The sequence below is a fragment of the Equus quagga genome, chromosome 13 (genome assembly GCF_021613505.1).
Source record: "Equus quagga isolate Etosha38 chromosome 13, UCLA_HA_Equagga_1.0, whole genome shotgun sequence".
In the NCBI taxonomy this organism is placed as follows: Eukaryota; Metazoa; Chordata; class Mammalia; order Perissodactyla; family Equidae; genus Equus; species Equus quagga.
In genome coordinates this window covers 45627516-45645715 of record NC_060279.1, presented here as the reverse complement: position 1 = coordinate 45645715, position 18200 = coordinate 45627516, and the positions used below count along the sequence as shown (strand labels likewise).

The following is an 18200-nucleotide window of genomic DNA, read 5'->3' as shown; positions in this document are numbered from 1 at the left end:
AAGGCCACTGTTTTCTTGTTCACATTCTGTCTGGATGATCTATCCATTGACGTAGTGGGGTATTAAAGTCCACTAGCATTATCGTGTTGCTGTTAATGTATCCCTTTATGTCTCTTAATAGTTGTTTTATGCACTTCGTGCCCCTATGTTACATGCACATATATTAATAAATGTTATGTCTTCTTGGTGGAATGTTAAAGGGTATTCTTAAAAGGAAGAGAATAAACTGAACCTCTATTCATTCTTTCATTCCTCCATCCTTTCATCCATTTAACTTGTTTTTTCTGAGTAACTGTCCATCCAGACACTGTGCTAGGTACTTGGGACACTTTGATGAATGATTACTGCTCCTGTTCCCCAGAGGAATTCACAGTTTAGTGAGGGCGGGGGGAGTTTCTTGAGATGTAGGACCTGACAAATTATAGTATAAGGAGGTAGCCATTTAATCAGAGATATGAACAAAGTGCTAAGGGAGCCCTGAAGTGGGACAAATAACTCTGCCTGGGTGAATCCAGAGAGACTTCACAGGATCTTGGAGGATAAGCAGGAGCTTGCCTGGCAGAAAATGGGGAGAAAGTCTTTCCATGGAGAGTGCATATATGTGCAGAAACCAAGGATTTCAAAATGATTGTGTTGTTTGAGGGGAATGAGAGAACACTTAGTGATAGAGTTCTGTATTAAGGTAGAACTTGGCCAAATCTATTTTGTGTTGGTATAGGAGTAGTAAAAATATGTATTAACATTTATTGAGCGTTTATATATTGTAGTCCCATGTGTTAATATTCTGTCTCATTTAACTGTCACAACAACCCTATGAAGTAGCCACTGTTGTTATCTCCCCTTTAGAGGTGAAGAGGCTGAACTTAGAGAGGAAACTTGACTTGTTTAAGGAGACACTCAAGAAAATGGTAAAGATAAGCCATAACCCCAGGTAGTCTAACCCCATAACCAGGGATGTCCCCCCTTGCAGCAGAAGATTGTGGACTGGTCCAGGAGATCTGGGTTCTCTACCTTTTAGGCTTCCATCTAACCGAGTGTCTTCGATTCCAGCCTGTCTCTTAGCTTGACTTGTGGTGTGACCTTGAACAAGCCATTTAACACTGATAAGCCAAAATTTCCTCATCAATGAAAGGAGTATACCCATCTCATGTGGGAGAGAGTGTCAATGAGCACGTCCATGACAATGCTGTGGAGACTATCAAATATCATGTAAATAAGGCATGCTACCTTCTGCTTTTTAAATACAGTCTAGGCCCCCACACAAAATGGGTGTGGCTGCCAGAAGTGGGGGAAGATAAAGCAGAGGCTAAGAGCAGGTTTCAGCTGGGACTGAGTGGTTGCATAACAGGAAGTGTTGCCTATGCCAAATGCAAGTGCCAACCTGAATGGGAGTGAAGTCCAGATAGATCCCAGCCTCGTGTTGTTGTCTTCTTCTTTCACTGCAAGAGACAGAAGAAGCAACCCCACAACAAAGAGATACCACTGACACCTACTAGGATGGCTATAATAAAAAAAAGAAAAGAAAAAGAAACATAAGTGTTGGCGAGGTTGTTGAGAAACGGAACCCTTGTGCCCTGCTGGTGGGAATGTAAAATGGTGCAGCCACTATGGAAAACAATTCGGCAGTTCCTCAAAAAGTTAAATATAGAATTACTATACGATCCAGCAATTCCACTTCCAGGTATATACCCAAAAGCATTGAAAGCAGGGACTTGAACTGATATTTTTTACCAGGGTTTGTAGCATTACTCACAACAGACAACCCATGTGTCCATTAACAGATCAATGGATAAACAAAATGTGATATACACACACAATGGAATATTAGTCAACCATAAAAAGGAATGAAATCCGACTGTGTGCCATAACATGGATGGGCCTCACAGACTTTATGCTAAGTGAATAAGCTGGACAGAAAAGGACAAATAGTGTATAATTCACTTAAAAGAGTTATCTGGAACAGGCAAATTCATAGTGACAGAAAGGAGAATAGAGGCTACCTGCAGCTTCAGGGGGCAGGGGAGGCAGAGGGGGATTGTTCAATGCATAGAGTTTTTGTTGGGGGTGATGAATTTTAGTGGATTGTTATACAACACTGTACATGTATTTAATGCCACTGAATTGTATACTTACAAATGGTTGAAATGATAAATTATATTATATATATTCTAACACACACCCCCTCCCCAAATGGCTTAAGCTAAAAAGGCCTCTATTGGCTCATGGTACTGGGAAGGCCAAGGCTGATTCAAGGACCCAGGTCTCTCTAACTCTGCCGTGGCTTCATTCACAGCCCCCAGTGACGGCCCTAGGGGGCTCTGTGTGTCCCACGCCTGAGGGGAGATGGTGGCTACCTCTCCTGTCCAGTTAATGAGAAAGAGCAAGCCTCTTTTCTGGTGATTGACTTAAAGGTCCTGAGATACACTCTGATCGGTCACCCTCCCACCCCCATCAAGCCACTGAGACCAGGGGTTGCCACTGCTGATGTGCTGACCCCAGAGTCACTTGCTCCACCCTGGGAGTTGGTGGTAGAGCCCCACCTGGACCACATGGGCTTCAAGGTGGGGCAGGAGGTGGCCCCCAAACAAAACTTGGAGGCTGCTGCCTGCAGAAGGAATGGGTGCTGGAGAGACACAAGAAACGACCACTCGTGGTGGTTCCATGGGTGTCACTAAACCCAGTAATCCAGTTCTAAGCATTCTCGGCATTTACCTGTATAGGGCAGACTGCTCAACAGTTGAGTATGGATCTGGAACACTTCTCTTCCTCTCCTACGGCAGGTTCAACCTGGATCCCTTTGACTGCTACACAGACAAGCAGATCTGGGATGTCTTGGAGAGGACATTCCTGAGCAAGACAGTAAGTAGCTCCAAGGCCTGATTCTTGGTCTTAGCCTGCCTCTTCAACAGGGGTGCCAGCATCTGGACTCCTCTCATATGGTGTTCTAGATGCTGCTGCTGTGGGGAGTGGATTAAATAATCCATGATGAGGTGAGATGACGTGGGACTCCTACATAAAAGCTGATGGCTCTCAGACGCTAACAGTGAGCCAGGCTCATTCTAGGCTCAGGGACACAGCACAGACAAGGCAGGGAAGGTCTTTGTCCTCTTGGTGCTTACATTCAATGGGAGAGAAAGACAGCAAACTGCCCAACTCACGAGACACTTTCAGAGAGTGGTAAGGGCTGTAAAGATAGCAATGAGATCAGCAGACATCCCGGTGGGTGAGCAGCTCCTTTACAGGGGGTGGCCTGGCAAGGCCTCTTTAAGGATGGGGACATTTGAGCTGAGACCAAATATTAAGGAGACAGCCAGGCACAGATCTTTGAGAGAACATTCCAGGCACAGGAACTAGCATATGCAAAGACCCTGAGATGGAAGTGAGACGGGCGCAGTGAGGAAGAGAAAGACCAGTGGTTGGAGCGTAGGCAGAGGGGAAGAGTATTACCAAATGCGACAGGAGTGGTACAAGGTCAGGGCAGGTCTCACCCTATATGCCCACAATCCTACATGGCCTACATCTCATCTTCCTCGACATTACAGATCTCAAAGTTCCCTCAAAGGCTGCAAGCAGAAGTTGTGGAAAACGGTGAAAACTTCTCTGTCGGGGAGAGGCAGCTACTCTGCATTGCTCGAGCCCTCCTCCGCAACTCCAAGGTGAGACCACTGAGGGGCCACGAGAAGTCACAGGTGCCGCTGGGCATGGGAAGCCACACGGCTGCTTCTCCCTCCATCACCGCAGGACAGTGGCACTGTTTATATGTTCTTTCCGCAAATATCCGCAGGTATCCTCCTGTCACTGGTTGCCATTCTCCATGTTCCTGTGGTGTGAGGGGCTCTCAGCCTGGGCTCCCTCCAGCCCTGATATGCTGTTCCTGCACTGAAACACTCAGCCTCTAGAACCAAATCACAATACACTTTCCCACAAAAAGCTAAAAGCTTAGAAACTTTTAATTTAAAATTGCCTAGTGTAATTCTTTTTAAAACTTGGATGCAGGACACTCCCTTGTCTTTAATAAAATTGGGAATCAGATGACAGCTGTTCCAGAGTAAAATTACATATTTTTAAAAAGTTTCACATGACAGTGCTTCTTAAGTTTTCCAAATATTTCACCAGTAATTTCAGATATTCAACTACCTGCACTAGTTAGGAGCAAACCTTCTTTCACAAGCGAGGCAACATACACACACGTACGCATGTGTACATATACCTTGACACTCACATGTATATTACATACTTTCACACACACACGCACACACGTAACACACAACATTGTTAATTAGTGATTAATGCAAAAAATGTAGGTGCAGACTGTCAGAGCTGGGACAAGAGTAGGAGAGCTCAGTGGGGCCTGGAGCAGGGAGACGGTTTCAGAGGGAGGAACCTGCCCCTCTTTGACAGAGAGGAGCGACGGGATTTGCAATATGTATGTAACACTTTCTTAACCTCCCAGGTCTCTATTTTTCAGTTACTCAGATACTTGGTGCTGAAGTTGCTTTCTGTATATTGTTTCCCAAATTTGAGTCATGACTTTATGATTTTGGTCATATCTGTATACCACCTATCCCATGATTCATTCACGATCCCCTGTTTTTATAAACAGCCTCATTTTAAACAGTAACATTTGTGAAATCATACTTTCTGTGTAGTTATATTTTTCTAATGCATATTATTAATGAAAGAGATACAGAAATGTTAAAGTAAAAAAACCCATGTATCCATACACTGGCTGCACCATCTCGTGTGCCACCTGGGGTCTGTGCAAGCCCTGCTGTGGGGAAGACTGCTCTGTATTAATTCAGGCAAACGGGAAGGCAGTTCATAAAACAAGAAGTTGCCACTGGGACATCTTTATTTTGAAGGAGTCAGTTCTTTGATCTCTAAAAAATAGTGAGCCATCGGTTGAGACCTCACATTCTCTGCATAATGTCAGGGACAACTAGAGCTCCAGGTGGGTTTTGAACTCAGTCTGGATCTCATTTTCCAGCTAAGGGACTTGATGAATTAATGGTAGACCCAGGTGTCGGGGCCCAAGGAGGCTGCCTTCACCCCTGTTTTGTATCCACCAGATTATCCTAATTGATGAAGCCACAGCCTCCATTGACATGCAGACTGACACCCTGATCCAGCGCACAATCCGTGAAGCCTTCCAGGGCTGCACAGTGCTGGTCATCGCACACCGCATCCCCACTGTCCTCAACTGCGACCGCATCCTGGTCATGAGGGACGGGAAGGTGAGAGTTCCATCGCTGGGCTGGTGGCAGGACGTGCGCTCAGGCCACAGGAGGCCTTCAAATCTTTAAGACTGAGCTCAGCTGTGTCCCTGTCCCCTCCTGTCCTTTCTCCTCCTCCCAGGTTGCAGAGTTTGACAGGCCTGAGGTCCTGCAGAAGCAGCCTGGGTCCATGTTTGCAGCCCTGCTGGGAACAGCCAGTTCTTCATCGAGCAAAGGAGAAATGGGAACTTCAGCGGGGGAGGCTGGTGGCCGAGTTCCCCAAGGTTCACCCAGAGTGCAACAATAAGGCCTGTAATCTGTGACCTTCTGGGCAGAGATGGCTCCTGACACCAGGGCTGAAATGGGTGAGGGTGCTGACGATGGGGTGGAGAAGGAGGCTGAGGGAGCAGAACCTGGAATAGGCCACTCCATAGCTCCCCAAACCTGAGAACCCCAGCACGTTTGAGACCATGTGGTCAAATCATCGCGTTCTCTTTTCAACTGATATGCTGACTAATTTCACAATAATGTAAAAGCTTATTGTAGTTTTCTGATCTGTGTTAAAAGTGTTCAAATGATGTTTGATTCTGTCAAGAAATAAGAGTAAGAAAAAGTCACATTCTCTGCCCTGTTTCGATGTTAGCTGGTACTCATTCAGCCACAGGGAACAAAAACTCCCTCAACCTGGCTTCTAGAAAAAGGCTCATGCAACAGAAAGATCCAGAAAAAGTTCTGGGTTGAGTGCCAATATCAGCAGCACGTCTGCCTTGTGGACTCTGCCTCTCTTCTCTCAGCTCTACCCTCCTTTGTCTGTCTTCACTCCTGGCCTTCTCTCCTCACGGTGGCAGCCTGGCTGCCAGCAGCTCTGGACTGGCCTCCTACCGGCTCAGCATCCCCGGTCTTCTTCCCACCCTCCTCGATTCCAGCAGAGCCCCAGGCCTAAATCTCATCAGCAGACGTGGGTCATGCGCTCCCCCCTGAGCCAACCACACGCCAAGCAGCTGGAATCCAGCAACTGGACAGGCCACGGTCACAAGCCCACATCCGGGCCGCGGATGAGTCAGCTGCCCTGACGAACTGAGAATGGAGGGGGTCGTTTCTCCAAAGAATATTGGGATGGTCTTACTACATGAAGGAGGGATGGACAATGGATGCTGGGCAGGCCCAAACGTTAGCTGTCTTCCATATGTTTGTTTCCTGATTAGGAGCATAGATGGTGAAATAAAGCGTTAACATATGCCAACTGGAAATACCATCATTTGTTGATATATAAATAGAAAAGGGAGACCTCGTTATTGCTGGGAAATATGTTTCAAAGTATTTTCTTTTTGTTTTCCGATTACGGTGTCTGATTTTGTCAAAAGAAAAACCAATTCCGGAAGCAAACGTTTCCCGCTCTGTTTCCCGCGGTGGAGCAGGTCCCGGGGTGTGAAGGCCCCCAGCCGTGCGGATTTCGGGATCTCCCTAGAGTGAGTGACTGTACCCGAGTGAGTTTACAGGGTCAAGAGCGAGGAAACGCGCGGCTCCGAAAACGAGGGACAGGAGGTGAGGACAGGGCGCAGGAGGTGGCGGGAGTCAGCGCGGGCTTCCCGGTGGAAGGGAGGTTGTGGTTTACTGAGCCTGAGACGTGAGCAAACATTCGCTCAGACGGCAGATTGGGACAAGAAAGAACGTCCCAGGCGGAGAGCAGAGCACACAGACCCCGCGGGCAGGAGCTCGGACAGAGGCCGGCGCGACCCTCGACCAGACAGAGCGGCAGCCCGAGGCCGCCAGGGGTGGCACGTGCAGGTCACCGCCTGCTCCCTCCCGGGTGTTCTCGGGCAGCACCCGCTTCTCTTTCTAGGGCGTTTCCTAGGTGGATGTCTTCTCTCTCCGGAAAACCCTTTCGCCTGGTCGACCCTGCGCCTCAGTCCTGCCTCTGTCTGCCCGGGGCCGGAGGCGTGCCTGGGGGCGGGGTCGGCTGCGTGTGTCCCCCGGGTGCCCCGGGAGACCGCGCGCCGTGAGCTGAGCGCCGCCCCGCGATTCCAGACTCGCGGTCCTTCCCGGGCCCAGCTTCGCGGCCACATGCCCCTCGAGTTGGCCAGCAGATGGCAGGCTCTTCCCAAAAATGCCACGGAGGCGGGCCAGTTTCAGATGTAGCTTCACCAAGAATGCGCTCGGGAGAGCGTGGGCACTTGGGCCGGAGGGCGGGAAATCGAGCCATTTCCGACCGTCTTCAGGGCCCCATCACACCTTCCTCGAAACCGTTTCTCTTCCCGGAACACTTCTCAACCTTGACTGCATGCTGAAGTCACCCAAGGAATCGAAAATACTGATGTCCGCTCCTAGACTTCCTCACTTCAATGGTTTGGGGGTGGAGACTGAGCACTCGGAGTTTTAAAGCTTTAGGCGAATCTAATGTGCAGCCAAATTTGAGAACCATTGGCTCCAAGCAGCGATAAGCAGAATTTTTTGAAAAATAGTATTTGTTTTTTTAACAGTGTTGGTAATATTTTATTCCTTAAGCTGAGTGATGAGTATATGACTTTGTTTTCTTTAAATAATTCTTTATATGTCTTTGGGCATCTGAACTATTGGCTAATAAAATTAAAAAATTGATATTTGATGTTTTAAAAATAATGCAAAAACAATTTTAATGAGAGAATGTAGAACTTGGTTCTACTTTCTTATATTTATTTAATGGTTTGCTATTATTTGTGTTTTCAATTACATCCTGGTGGGAAAAGATCTTACCGTTTTAGTGCCCAGGGGTCTAAAGGCCTTGATCTGTCCTCAGGCCCTAGCCCTCCTCCTGGTCAAGTGCAGGGACGACTTCAACACAAGCTGTGTGAAGTGGTCCGTAGGGACAGCAGGTGGATGTACAGAGCAAAGGAGGCAACAGTCTCACTGGCCCTGGCCCTGCCCTGCCTTTGTCTCCAGCTGTGGACACTCCATTTTAAGAGAAACATTGCTAGATAGAGGCTCTTCAAAGGACAACCAGTGGGGGGCTTGAAAACCATGTCGTGAGAAGGAGGAGAAAGGAAAAGGGAAGGGCTCAGATTCAGTCTTCACTTTCCTGAAGGGCTTCCAGCGGGCAGCCCCAGGCCCAGCAGGCATGGACATTCAGGTCATTGGAAAGGTCCCACTAGGGAGTGGCTGTCTTGGGGGGCGGGGAGCGCCCCATGGCTGGGAGCCTTTTGTGACGCTGACGTCTCTCCCTGGGTGAGGGGCACGGCTGATAGCCCTGGGCTCGGAGAATGCTCCCACAAGGTTGATGGACGGCTGGGATTCTGGTGTGTGGGAAATTGGATTGGATAACTTCCAGGGGGTGTGTGACTCTGGCATGCAATTATGAACATAATCATGCCTGGGTCCTTAAGCTTGAATGAGCATCAGCATCGCCTGGTGGGCTGAAGCACAGCTTGCCAGGCCCAGCCCATACTTTCTGTTTCTCTGGGTCTGGGGTGGGGCTTAAGAATTTGCCTGACAAGTTCCCAGAGTTGATGCTGCTGATCTTGAGAGCACACTCCAAGATCCCAAAGGTTGGCCAAAATCGCTGTATCCCACACGATCTAGACAGGAAGGGTTCAAACCCTCATTCTAATGTGATCCCCGAAGTTTCTGGGCATTTCCAGGGCACTTTTACTTTTATGACCTCTTTTCGTTCAGACCTCCTGAGCATCTCACGAAGCCATACAGACTTTCCTTTTCTCCATTACATTGGAGAAGGAGAAACCAGCACTTTCTCTTATTTCCTGTAATGTAGACAACTTCAGTGAAGATTTGGGCGAAGGAGGGCTTTCCACCCTAGGAACTCAGCAACTTCCAATTGAATACCAAGCACCCACCTTCTTTTGGAAATGGAGTCTCCATTTCCCCTCCTTCGGGCTCCAGGCTCTCCTGTGCTGTGTGCCATTACCCTCTGGGTTCTCCCTGCCCCGACTTCCCAGTTCCTGGACGTGTGTCATGCAGAGCAGTTCAGTTCTTGCTTTAGACACCTTTTCCGGTCAAACAAATCAGCGGGGTCTCACGGTCTACCCCAAGAAACGTATCAAGGCAGTTCTCTCAACAAAAATGGGTTCCTCCATATGATACACTCTGCTGTTCAGAAGGTAAAGTTTCACCCCAAAGGTTAGCTGTCTGTAGATGTGTGGTTTTAATTCTTAGCTCTTATTTCAGTTCCATTTATCTGTGTGTCTTTTTTTCTGCCAGTACTATGCTGTTTTGATTACTGTAGCTTTGTAGTATATTTCGAGATCAGAGATTGTGATGCCTCCAGCTTTGTTCTTTTTTCTCAGGATTTCTTTGGCTATTCGGGGTCTTTTTTTGTTCCATATAAATTTTAGAATTCTTTGTTCTATTTCCATGAAAAATGTTGGTGGGATTCTGATTGGGATTGCATTGAATCTGTAGATTGCTTTAGGTAATAGGGACATTTTAACTAAATTTATTCTTCCAATCCATGAGCCTGGAATGTCTTTCCATTTCTTTATGTCTTCTTCAGTTCTTTCAACAATGTCTTACAGTTTTCAGTGTCCAGGTCTTTCACCTCCTTGGTTAAATTTATTCCTAGGTATTTTATTCTTTTTGTTGTGATGGTAAATGGGACTGTATTCTTGATTTCTCTTTCTGCTGGTTGGTTGTTAATGTATAGAACTATGACTGATTTTTGTATGTTGATTTTGTACCCTGCAACTTTGCTGTAGTTGTTGATTATTTCTAATAGTTTTCTGATGGATTCTTTAGGATTTTCTATATTGTCTGCAAATAGTGATGGTTTTACCTCTTCCTCTCTAATTTTGCTAACTTTTATTTCTTTTTCTTGCCTAATTGCTCTAGGTAGGACTTCCAATACTATGTTGAGTTAAAGAGGCAAGAGTGGACATCCTTATCTTCTTCCCGTTGTTAGAGGAATACCTTCTAGTTTTTTACTGTTGAGTATAATGTTGGCTGTGGGTTTGTCATAAATGGCATTTATTATGTTGAGGTACTTTCCTTCTATACCCATTTTATTGAGAGTTATTTTTTTATCATAAACGGACGTTGGATCTTGTCAATTGCTTTCTCTGCATCTATTGAGATGATCATGGTGTATAGTCCTTCTAATATATTGTTGTATTCAATTTGCTAATATTTTGTTGTGGATTTTTGCATCTATGTTCATCAGCAATATGGCTTTTATTCTGGTTTTGGAATCAGGGTAATGTTGGCCTCGTAAAATCATTTAGGAAGTGTCTCATTTCTTCAATTTTTTGGAAAAGTTTGAGAAGGATAGGTATTAAATCTTTTTGAGTGTTGGGTAGAATCCATCAGAGAAGCTGTCTGGTCCTGGGCTTTTCTTTTCTGGAGGGTTTTGATTACTGTTTCAATGTCTTTACTTGTGATTGATCTTTTCAAATTCTGTATTTCTTCTTGATTCAGTTTTGGGAGAGTGTATGATTCTAAGAATTTGTCTACTTCTAGGTTATCCAATGTGTTGGCATATAGCTTTTTAAAGTATTCTCTTTTAATCCTTTGTATTTCTTTAGTATCTGCTGTAATTTCTTCTCTTTCATTTCTGATTTTATTTATCTGAGCCTTCTCTCTTTTTTTCTTAATGCGTCTAGCTAAGGGTTTTTCAATTTTGTTTATCTTTTCAAAGAATCAGCTCTTAGTTTCACTGATCCTTTCTATCTTTTTAGTCTCTTCCTCATTTATTTCTGCTCTGATATTTATTATTTCTTACCTTCCCCTGACTTTGGGCTTCATTTGTTCTTCTTTTTCTAGTTATTTTAGGTGTAATGTTACATTGTTTACTGAGATTTTTCTTGTTTCTTAAGGTAGGCCTGTATTGGTATATACATCCCTCTTAGTACTGCTCTTGCTGTAGTCCACAGATTTTGGTATGTTGTGTTTTCATTTTCATTTGTCTCCAGGTATTTTTTGATTTCTCCTTTGATTTCTTCATTGATCCAATAGTTGTGCCTTAGTGTGTTGTTTAGTCTCCGCATATTTATGACTTTCCTAGCTTTCTTTCTGTGGTTGAGCTCTACTTTCATACCATTGTGTCAAAAAGGTGGTTGATATGATTTCAATCTCAAATTTATTGAGATTTGTTTTGTTTCCCAACATATAATCTATCTTTAAGAATGTTCCACATGCACTTGAGAAGAGTATGTATTCTGCCGCTTTGGATGGAATGTTCTCTAAGTCCATCTGGTGTAGTGTCTCATTTATGGCCAATATTTTCTCGTTGACTCTGTATCTGGATGATCTATCCACTGGTGTTTGTAAGGTATTAAAGTCCTTTGATATTGTTGTGTTGCTGTCAATTTCTCCCTTTCGGTCTGTTAATAGTTGCTTTATTTACTTTGGTGCTTCTATGTTAGTTGCATATATATTAATAAAATGTTATGTCTTCTTGGTGGAATGTCCCTTTTATCATTATATAATGATATATATCTGCATATATATATATCCTGTTATCTTTTGTGCCTTGAACTCTATTTTGTCTGGTATAAATATGGCTACACCCACTTTCTTTTGGTTGCCATTTTTTGGAGTATCATCTTTCATCCTTTCACTCTGAACCTACATTTGTCTTTAGAGCTGAGATGGGTCTCCTAGAGGCAGCATATTATTGGATCTCATTTTTCAATTCATCCAGCCAGTCTGTGTCTTTTGATTGGTGAATTCAATGCATTCACATTTAGAGTGATTATTGATATATGAGGGCTTAATGCTGCCATTTTATCTTTTGTTTTCTGGTTGCTGTATGTTTCCATTGTTTCTTTTTCCTTGTATTTCTGTCTGCATTTCAGTTTGGTGGTTTTCTGTAACGTGTTTCTCAGTTTCCTCTTTGTTTTTTAATGATTTGTGACTCTGCTCTGATTTTTTGTTTTGTGGTTACCATGAGGTTTGTATAAAAGATCTTATAGATGAGACAGTCTTTTTTCTGCTGACAGCGTTTTATTTCCATTTGCCTATGCAGGTTTCACCCTTTTCCTCTTCCCTTCTATGTTTCTATTGTCAAAAATTATTCTCCTTTGTGTTTTGAGTTTGTGACCAAATTGGAGTGATCATGGTTGTTCTTGGTGCTTTCTTTCTCTTTAGCCTTTATGTTAGAATTAAGTGTTTACTAACCTATTCTGATATAGAGTTGCAATTATATGATTCTGTCTATCACCTTGCTCAAAGCCCTTTATACTTTTACTTTTCTGTTTCAGGTAGGAGGGCTCCTCTCCACATTTCTTGTAAGGCAGGTCTAGTGGCAATGAACTCCCTCAGCTTTTGTTTGTCTGGGAAAGGCTTTATTTATCCTTCATATCTAGAGGCTAATTTGCTGGATTGAGTATTCTTGGCTGGGAGTTTGTTTCTTTCAATATTTTGAATATATGATTCAACTTTCTCCTAGCCTGGAGAGTTTCTGCTGAGAAATCTGCTGATAGCCTGGTGGGGATTCCTTTGTAAGTTATTTTCTTCTCTCCGGCCACCCTTAATATTCTTTCTTTGTCGTTGACTTTGACAGTTTTAAGATACTGTGATCCTAGGTCTTTTTGCGTTGAGATAATTAGGTATTCTATTAGCTTCATGGACTTGTGTATCCAGTCCTTTCCCCAGGTTTGAGAAGTTCTCAGCTATTGTTTCTTTAAATAACCTCTTTGCTCCTTTTTCCCTCTCTTCTACTTCTGGATTACCCATTATCCTTTTGTTGCTTTTCCTGAGTCATTTATTTCTTAAAAAAATTCTCTATTTCCTAGAAACCTTAGTTCTCTGTCCTCTTCCACCTGAATCACTTCTAGATGTCTGTCTTTGAGCTCTCTAATTCTCCCTTCCACATGGCCTGCTCTATTTCCAATGCTTTCTACTTTATTTTTCATCTCGTTAATTGTGTTCTTCAGCTCCAGAATTTCTGTTTGGCTTTATTTTTTTAGAGTTTCCATCTCTTTGGTGAAGTGCTCCTTCTGTGCATTAATCTTACTTCTAAGCTCATTGAACTGTCTTTCTGAGTTTTCCTGTAACTCACTGAGCTCTTCCTGACAGCTAGTCTGAATTTCTGTCGGTTAGATCACAGTCCTCTGTGGCTTCAGGTCTGGTCTCTGGAGTGGTCATGTTCTTGCTGTGCTGCTGTGTTACTGTAGTTCTTCATGGTGCTTGATGAGCGGATCCTCTGCTGGTGCATTTGTGCCAGTAATCACCTTTCTTATTCGGGTATGGCTTAGGTGACTCTGCTTCTGAGCTGCTTCTGGCTGTATTTGAGAACCTCCACTGCCTCTGCTAGAGGCAACTTCAGCGCCCTCCTTGTGCTGCTTGTGCCTCCAAGGTTGCTGGTCCTTGCTGCTTATGATGTCACTGCATCTCAGGTGTTGCCACAGGGGTCATCAGGCTGTGAGCATCTCTGCTGCTTATGGGGCTGCCTGGGTCTTGTGCTCCCCTACTGGCTCTCTGTGGGTTCAGATGCTGCTGCCACAGGCATTAACTGCACTGCTGCTTCCAGGTTATCTGAGGATGCTGGCAGCACCACTGCTGGGGACCCTGTGTTCCTGGATGTCACTGCTGCTACCAGGTGCCCAGGGTCTTGTATGCAGCCCCTGGTGCTGGTGGGACCGGTGTCAGAGGTGCTGACAGTGGGGTCTGGGTCATGGTTCTGCTGTGACTCCTGAACTGTCAGGTCACAGATGCCACCTGTCACTGATGGGGGAGGGGTAGTGGCTAAGCTACGAGTGCTGTTGCGTTTCCTGAAGCCTCAGGTTGTGGGCACCACCCACCACCACTAAGGGAGGGCTAGGGGCTGAGCTGCCAAGTGTCATTGCTGCTCCTGCAGCCTCTGGTCTCCAGCACCACTAGTGCACTTTTCAAAGCCTCAAGTCTGGGGCACTGCTGCTGCTGGAAGTATCTGCATCTTGGATGCTGCCCCTGCCACAGGAAGGGCCAGTGTCAGAGGCACTGCATCCGGGGGCGAAGGTGGGGCTGAGTCACAGGTATCCTACGTTCACAAGTCTCCAGTCACAAGCCCAAAGTGATTCCTGCTACCTCCAGGAGCATGCGCTGCCTGGATTCCTGGGGCCTCCATTCCTGGGTGATACCTCACTTCCCAGGGTCTCTGTTTGCAGGCAGGGTCACAGATCCTCGAACCTCTGGTCTCAGGAGCTGCCACTGCTGCTTTCCTAGTTCCACTGCCTCCTGGGGGTCCAGTCCACCCACCTGCAGATGTATAGGTGTGTGGGTCTCTCAGGCATTCAGGAGTGCTGTGCAGCGTCCTCTGTTGGTGAATGGAAGTCCTACTAGTTGTAACTTAGAGGGGAGAGACAAAGGGAACAACTCACTCCATCAGGGTGCTGACGTCACCTCTCCAGTTTTTGTTTTATACATATTTTAATAATCGTGTTTCAGTATAATTGGTTTACTTTGCAATCCTATGTACTTTATTTTATGCTTTAGAAACACTATTCTGAGAACACACTAGAAATCCAAAGACATCTATGGCACAAAAAAGTTAAGAACCCTCATCTAGCTCAGTTCTTTGATTTTATAGAGAAAAACTGAGTCCCAGACAGAGACGATGTCTTGCCCACAACTATACCACTGGCTTTTAACAGGCTGGCTGGGGCTCAAATCTGAAACAAGGAGGAAAAGAAGTGAGGAAGAAGAGCAGACAAGCGGCAAGTGCTGGGGATAAAGGCCTCCCCCAGCACTGTGACCAGGGGCAGTCTGCTCAGAGCAAGGGGCAGGCTGGCCCCTTCCCACAAGTTCTAGATCTGAGGCCTGGCCAGCCCCTACCCAATTCTTGCCCCCATTGCAGAAATTCTGGGTGGTTTCAGGGCAAAACTGTTTCTCATTACAGCAAACAGTAGTATAATTTTCTGATTTAACAGTGATGTTCATTGCTAAATCCTTGCTTCCTAAATGCTTTGTCTTCTGGTGACAACTGTACTAATCCAGAAGCTTCTGTTCCAATACAAGGGACTCAGTCCCACTCGGCATTCACTGAAATGCTCCCCACACCCATCCGTGTACTTCACGATTCTGGAGTTGTCCTAATTCTACAAACATCATTTCACGTAAAATGCATGCCATGAGATTTTGTGCCATTGCTAGAGATTGCTAACAGTTTTCACTCTGAGCTCCTTAACAATGTGGAGAAGGAAATGAGATGTATTACAAGATCTTCATGACCCAACCATTTAAAGAAAAATTTAATTGTTCACAATAAGCATAGTTTTCCTGGTCCTGAGAATGGACGGTCACCTTTTCCACATGTAGGGCCGGTTTCTATTCGCAGGCTCAGCTCTGAGCCAGAGACCTTGCTCAGGTCTTCAAGCTGCAAATGGTGGAGCTCAGGCCAGAACATGTTTTCTGCCTGAGAACGTGTTTGCTCTTTATTAGAGGGCTTGTTCTCTTATGGTTGCAGCATGCATTTCTGGTCCACTAATCTGTGTTTCTTCCACTTATTGCTTTTAAAGCCCATTCAAATTCCAAGTTACTTTCCAAAATCATTTAATATCAACTTCATCCTCCTGTATCTCTCTCCTTGGTTCATTAGGCAAACAGCAAAACTGAAAACCCAAACCCCCTCCTTCAGCAGACACTCCGTGTGCTTCTTCTGGACAGAATCCAAAAGCAACCCCCAAGGTAGAATTCTTATTTCTCGTAAGATCCTGCTAATTAAAAAAAATTATTCACGAATAATAGCTACCATTTATTGTGTTTACTATGTTTAAGACACTATGTTAAGCACTTCACTTGCATTTCTAATCCTCAATTAATTTACAATGCTTTGAAGTTAATGTTCCCATTTTGCAGTCTGAAATGGAAATTTAGAGACTTTGAGCTCAGATTTGATTCCGGAGTTCCTACTCTTAACCGCTACATGCTATTGCTTCTGTGCAGCGCCACACACTGATTTTCGTGTGTGTCTTGGGGTCTTTGAGCCAGGTTTCTCTCTGTCCATGTTTCTCTGTCCCTTCCCTTTCCCTCCCCTCTCCCTCTCTCTCTCTCCCTCTCTCTCTCTCTATTTCTACACACATGTGTATATATTTTTAAAAAATTATTACAATAATTTTTTGCAGTTGATTGAGCCCGTGTCTTTATGGTTTACTGAAGGTGTGTTGGTGAAGGGCAAGAATAGGGAGGACTCAGACAGAGACTCACTGTGGAGTAAGGGCCTCACAGAACCTCAGAGCTGGGCAAGTTCTCTAGAGGAGTGGTCCTGAGACCGTCCGCTGAGCGCCGCCCTCGTCTTCGGGCACACAGACTCCTGATGTTTGCACACGTACTTATCTACAAATGATGTACAGAGTGTACATGTATATCACTGTACTAAATATTTGTAAACGAAAAACAGAATTTTTCTAAGGATGACAGCAAACATAGAAAGGATTTCTAATATTTTCTTCCTGTGCTCCAGTGGATTCTCTTGTCCCCCACTTCCTCCTGGAAGGTGTACACCCTGGTTGGACCTCAGTGCACTGGCCTTCCGCGAGTATATACCCTGGCTGGCACAAGACTTGTCTTTTCTTTTCTTAAGGACTCCCTTGGGCAGAGACTGCACAGCCCCTCTGCATCACTCACTCTAGAATCTGTTACCCAGTGGGCCAAATCATCTTTATATATGCCACGATACTGTGTGTCTCGGTAGACTTTCATCTCTGCCAGACCTTCCATGAACATGGAGAAAAACTGCTCAAAGTTCTCCTTCCGTAAACTCGACAGCATTTGAATCTGTTTGGAATCGTAACAGTGCATCTGTGCTGTTTCTGAGACATCCTGGGGTGGTTGTGAAGATCAAGTGATCAAGAACGAAGAACTTTGGCATACGCCAAGTGTTCTAAAAATGTCAAGTGATATTATTAGCAGTGATTTGCATTTGCAGAGGAATAAACTGGGACACCTTAGACATGCACCAAGAAAGCCTCTGCTGGCCCAGCCCACTCCTGAGGCCAGGGGACCTTCCTCATAGGACCTGTTTTCCCACACTGCAGGTGACTACAGGCCCTCCCCATTGCCCACCTCCCTTTTGGACACAAAGAGAAGTATCCCCTTGGGTGAGGGCAGCCTCCTCCGTGAATTACATCCCCAGGAAGTAGAGGAGCTAGAGACAGCCAGCAGGGGGAGGAATTGACTAGGATCAGAGCAGACAGAGCATGGGCAGGCTTGAACGACTACAGCAAAATTTGTCATGAAATCCATGTGAGTTAGGTGGAGAAGGTCTTCCAAGTTATCTAAATAATTCTTAAAAATGAATCAATATGTGTTATTTCTGAATTTAGAGATTTTGCTCCCTCCACCCATTCCCTGGCCACTCTGGAATCCTTCAGACAACTCTGAGCTTGAGCATGAGTTCTGAGCAAGCCGCCATGGCCTGGCACTTTGTTAAAGGGACTCAAGAAATCGGAAAAGATCTGAGCTCTAGGGTGTGCAAAGCGTGAAGTGAGATAAACAGGCAACTTTTATATGCTGGCGTTAGCTATGAGTGCCAGTCCCAGATTTACCTTTGATTCAGTTCAGGAGAAATACAGATGGAACTCAGATTGCCTTTCAATTTTGGTTGAATAAACGGGGACTGAGGGAATGAGGTTATCTCTGTTTGTGGGTTGGATTCTCCTCCCATGCCCTGGCCTTTGAGTTCATTTGCCTTTGCAGGAACGCGGAGGGGAAATGCATGCCTTCCGGGAGGCGGGTCCCTGGAATGGGCCAGGGGACTTGGCTCTGCACGCAGCCCGGCCCCAGGCCATCATGGAAAGCCTTCTGTTCCTTGGCTTCCTTATCTGTAGAATGTGGACTGGAGGAAGATTTCCTCCTCTTATACAAAGCTGTGATGGGACAGGCTGTGCAAATACATTGCATGAGCTCTGTTTGTCGCCGAAGGAGCTGAACTGTGCCGCAGTCCCATCCTGAGGGGCAGGGCACTTTAATGTGGGCAGAGGGAATGTTGGCCCCCCAGAGTTCCTTCCGTGGGCGTGGTAGGAGTGGCAGTTGAGTAGGGCAGTTGGAGAGGAGGGCTCCAAGCCGGTGCGACAAGGGAAGCCG

General features: G+C 45.4%; 2 protein-coding genes across 18 annotated transcripts in view; both read left to right on the top strand.

Annotated features, from left to right (window-relative positions):
- The window catches only part of ABCC11 (ATP binding cassette subfamily C member 11), a 73512-nt gene extending 67056 nt beyond the window's left edge, over positions 1-6456 (top strand). For all 11 annotated transcript variants that reach the window (XM_046682347.1, XM_046682341.1, XM_046682343.1 and 8 more), the window contains 4 exons: positions 2781-2859; positions 3543-3656; positions 5070-5234; positions 5356-6456. In XM_046682347.1, coding sequence (XP_046538303.1) covers positions 2781-2859; positions 3543-3656; positions 5070-5234; positions 5356-5520 — 523 coding nt within the window. In that variant the 3' untranslated portion in view covers positions 5521-6456. The remainder of the gene's footprint in view (positions 1-2780; positions 2860-3542; positions 3657-5069; positions 5235-5355) is intronic.
- A 138-nt stretch (positions 6457-6594) lies between these two features.
- Positions 6595-18200, top strand: part of ABCC12 (ATP binding cassette subfamily C member 12) — a 93705-nt gene continuing 82099 nt past the window's right edge. For all 7 annotated transcript variants that reach the window (XR_006891563.1, XM_046682353.1, XM_046682354.1 and 4 more), the window contains exon 1: positions 6595-6758. The gene's annotated coding sequence lies outside the window, so the exon portion shown is untranslated. The remainder of the gene's footprint in view (positions 6759-18200) is intronic.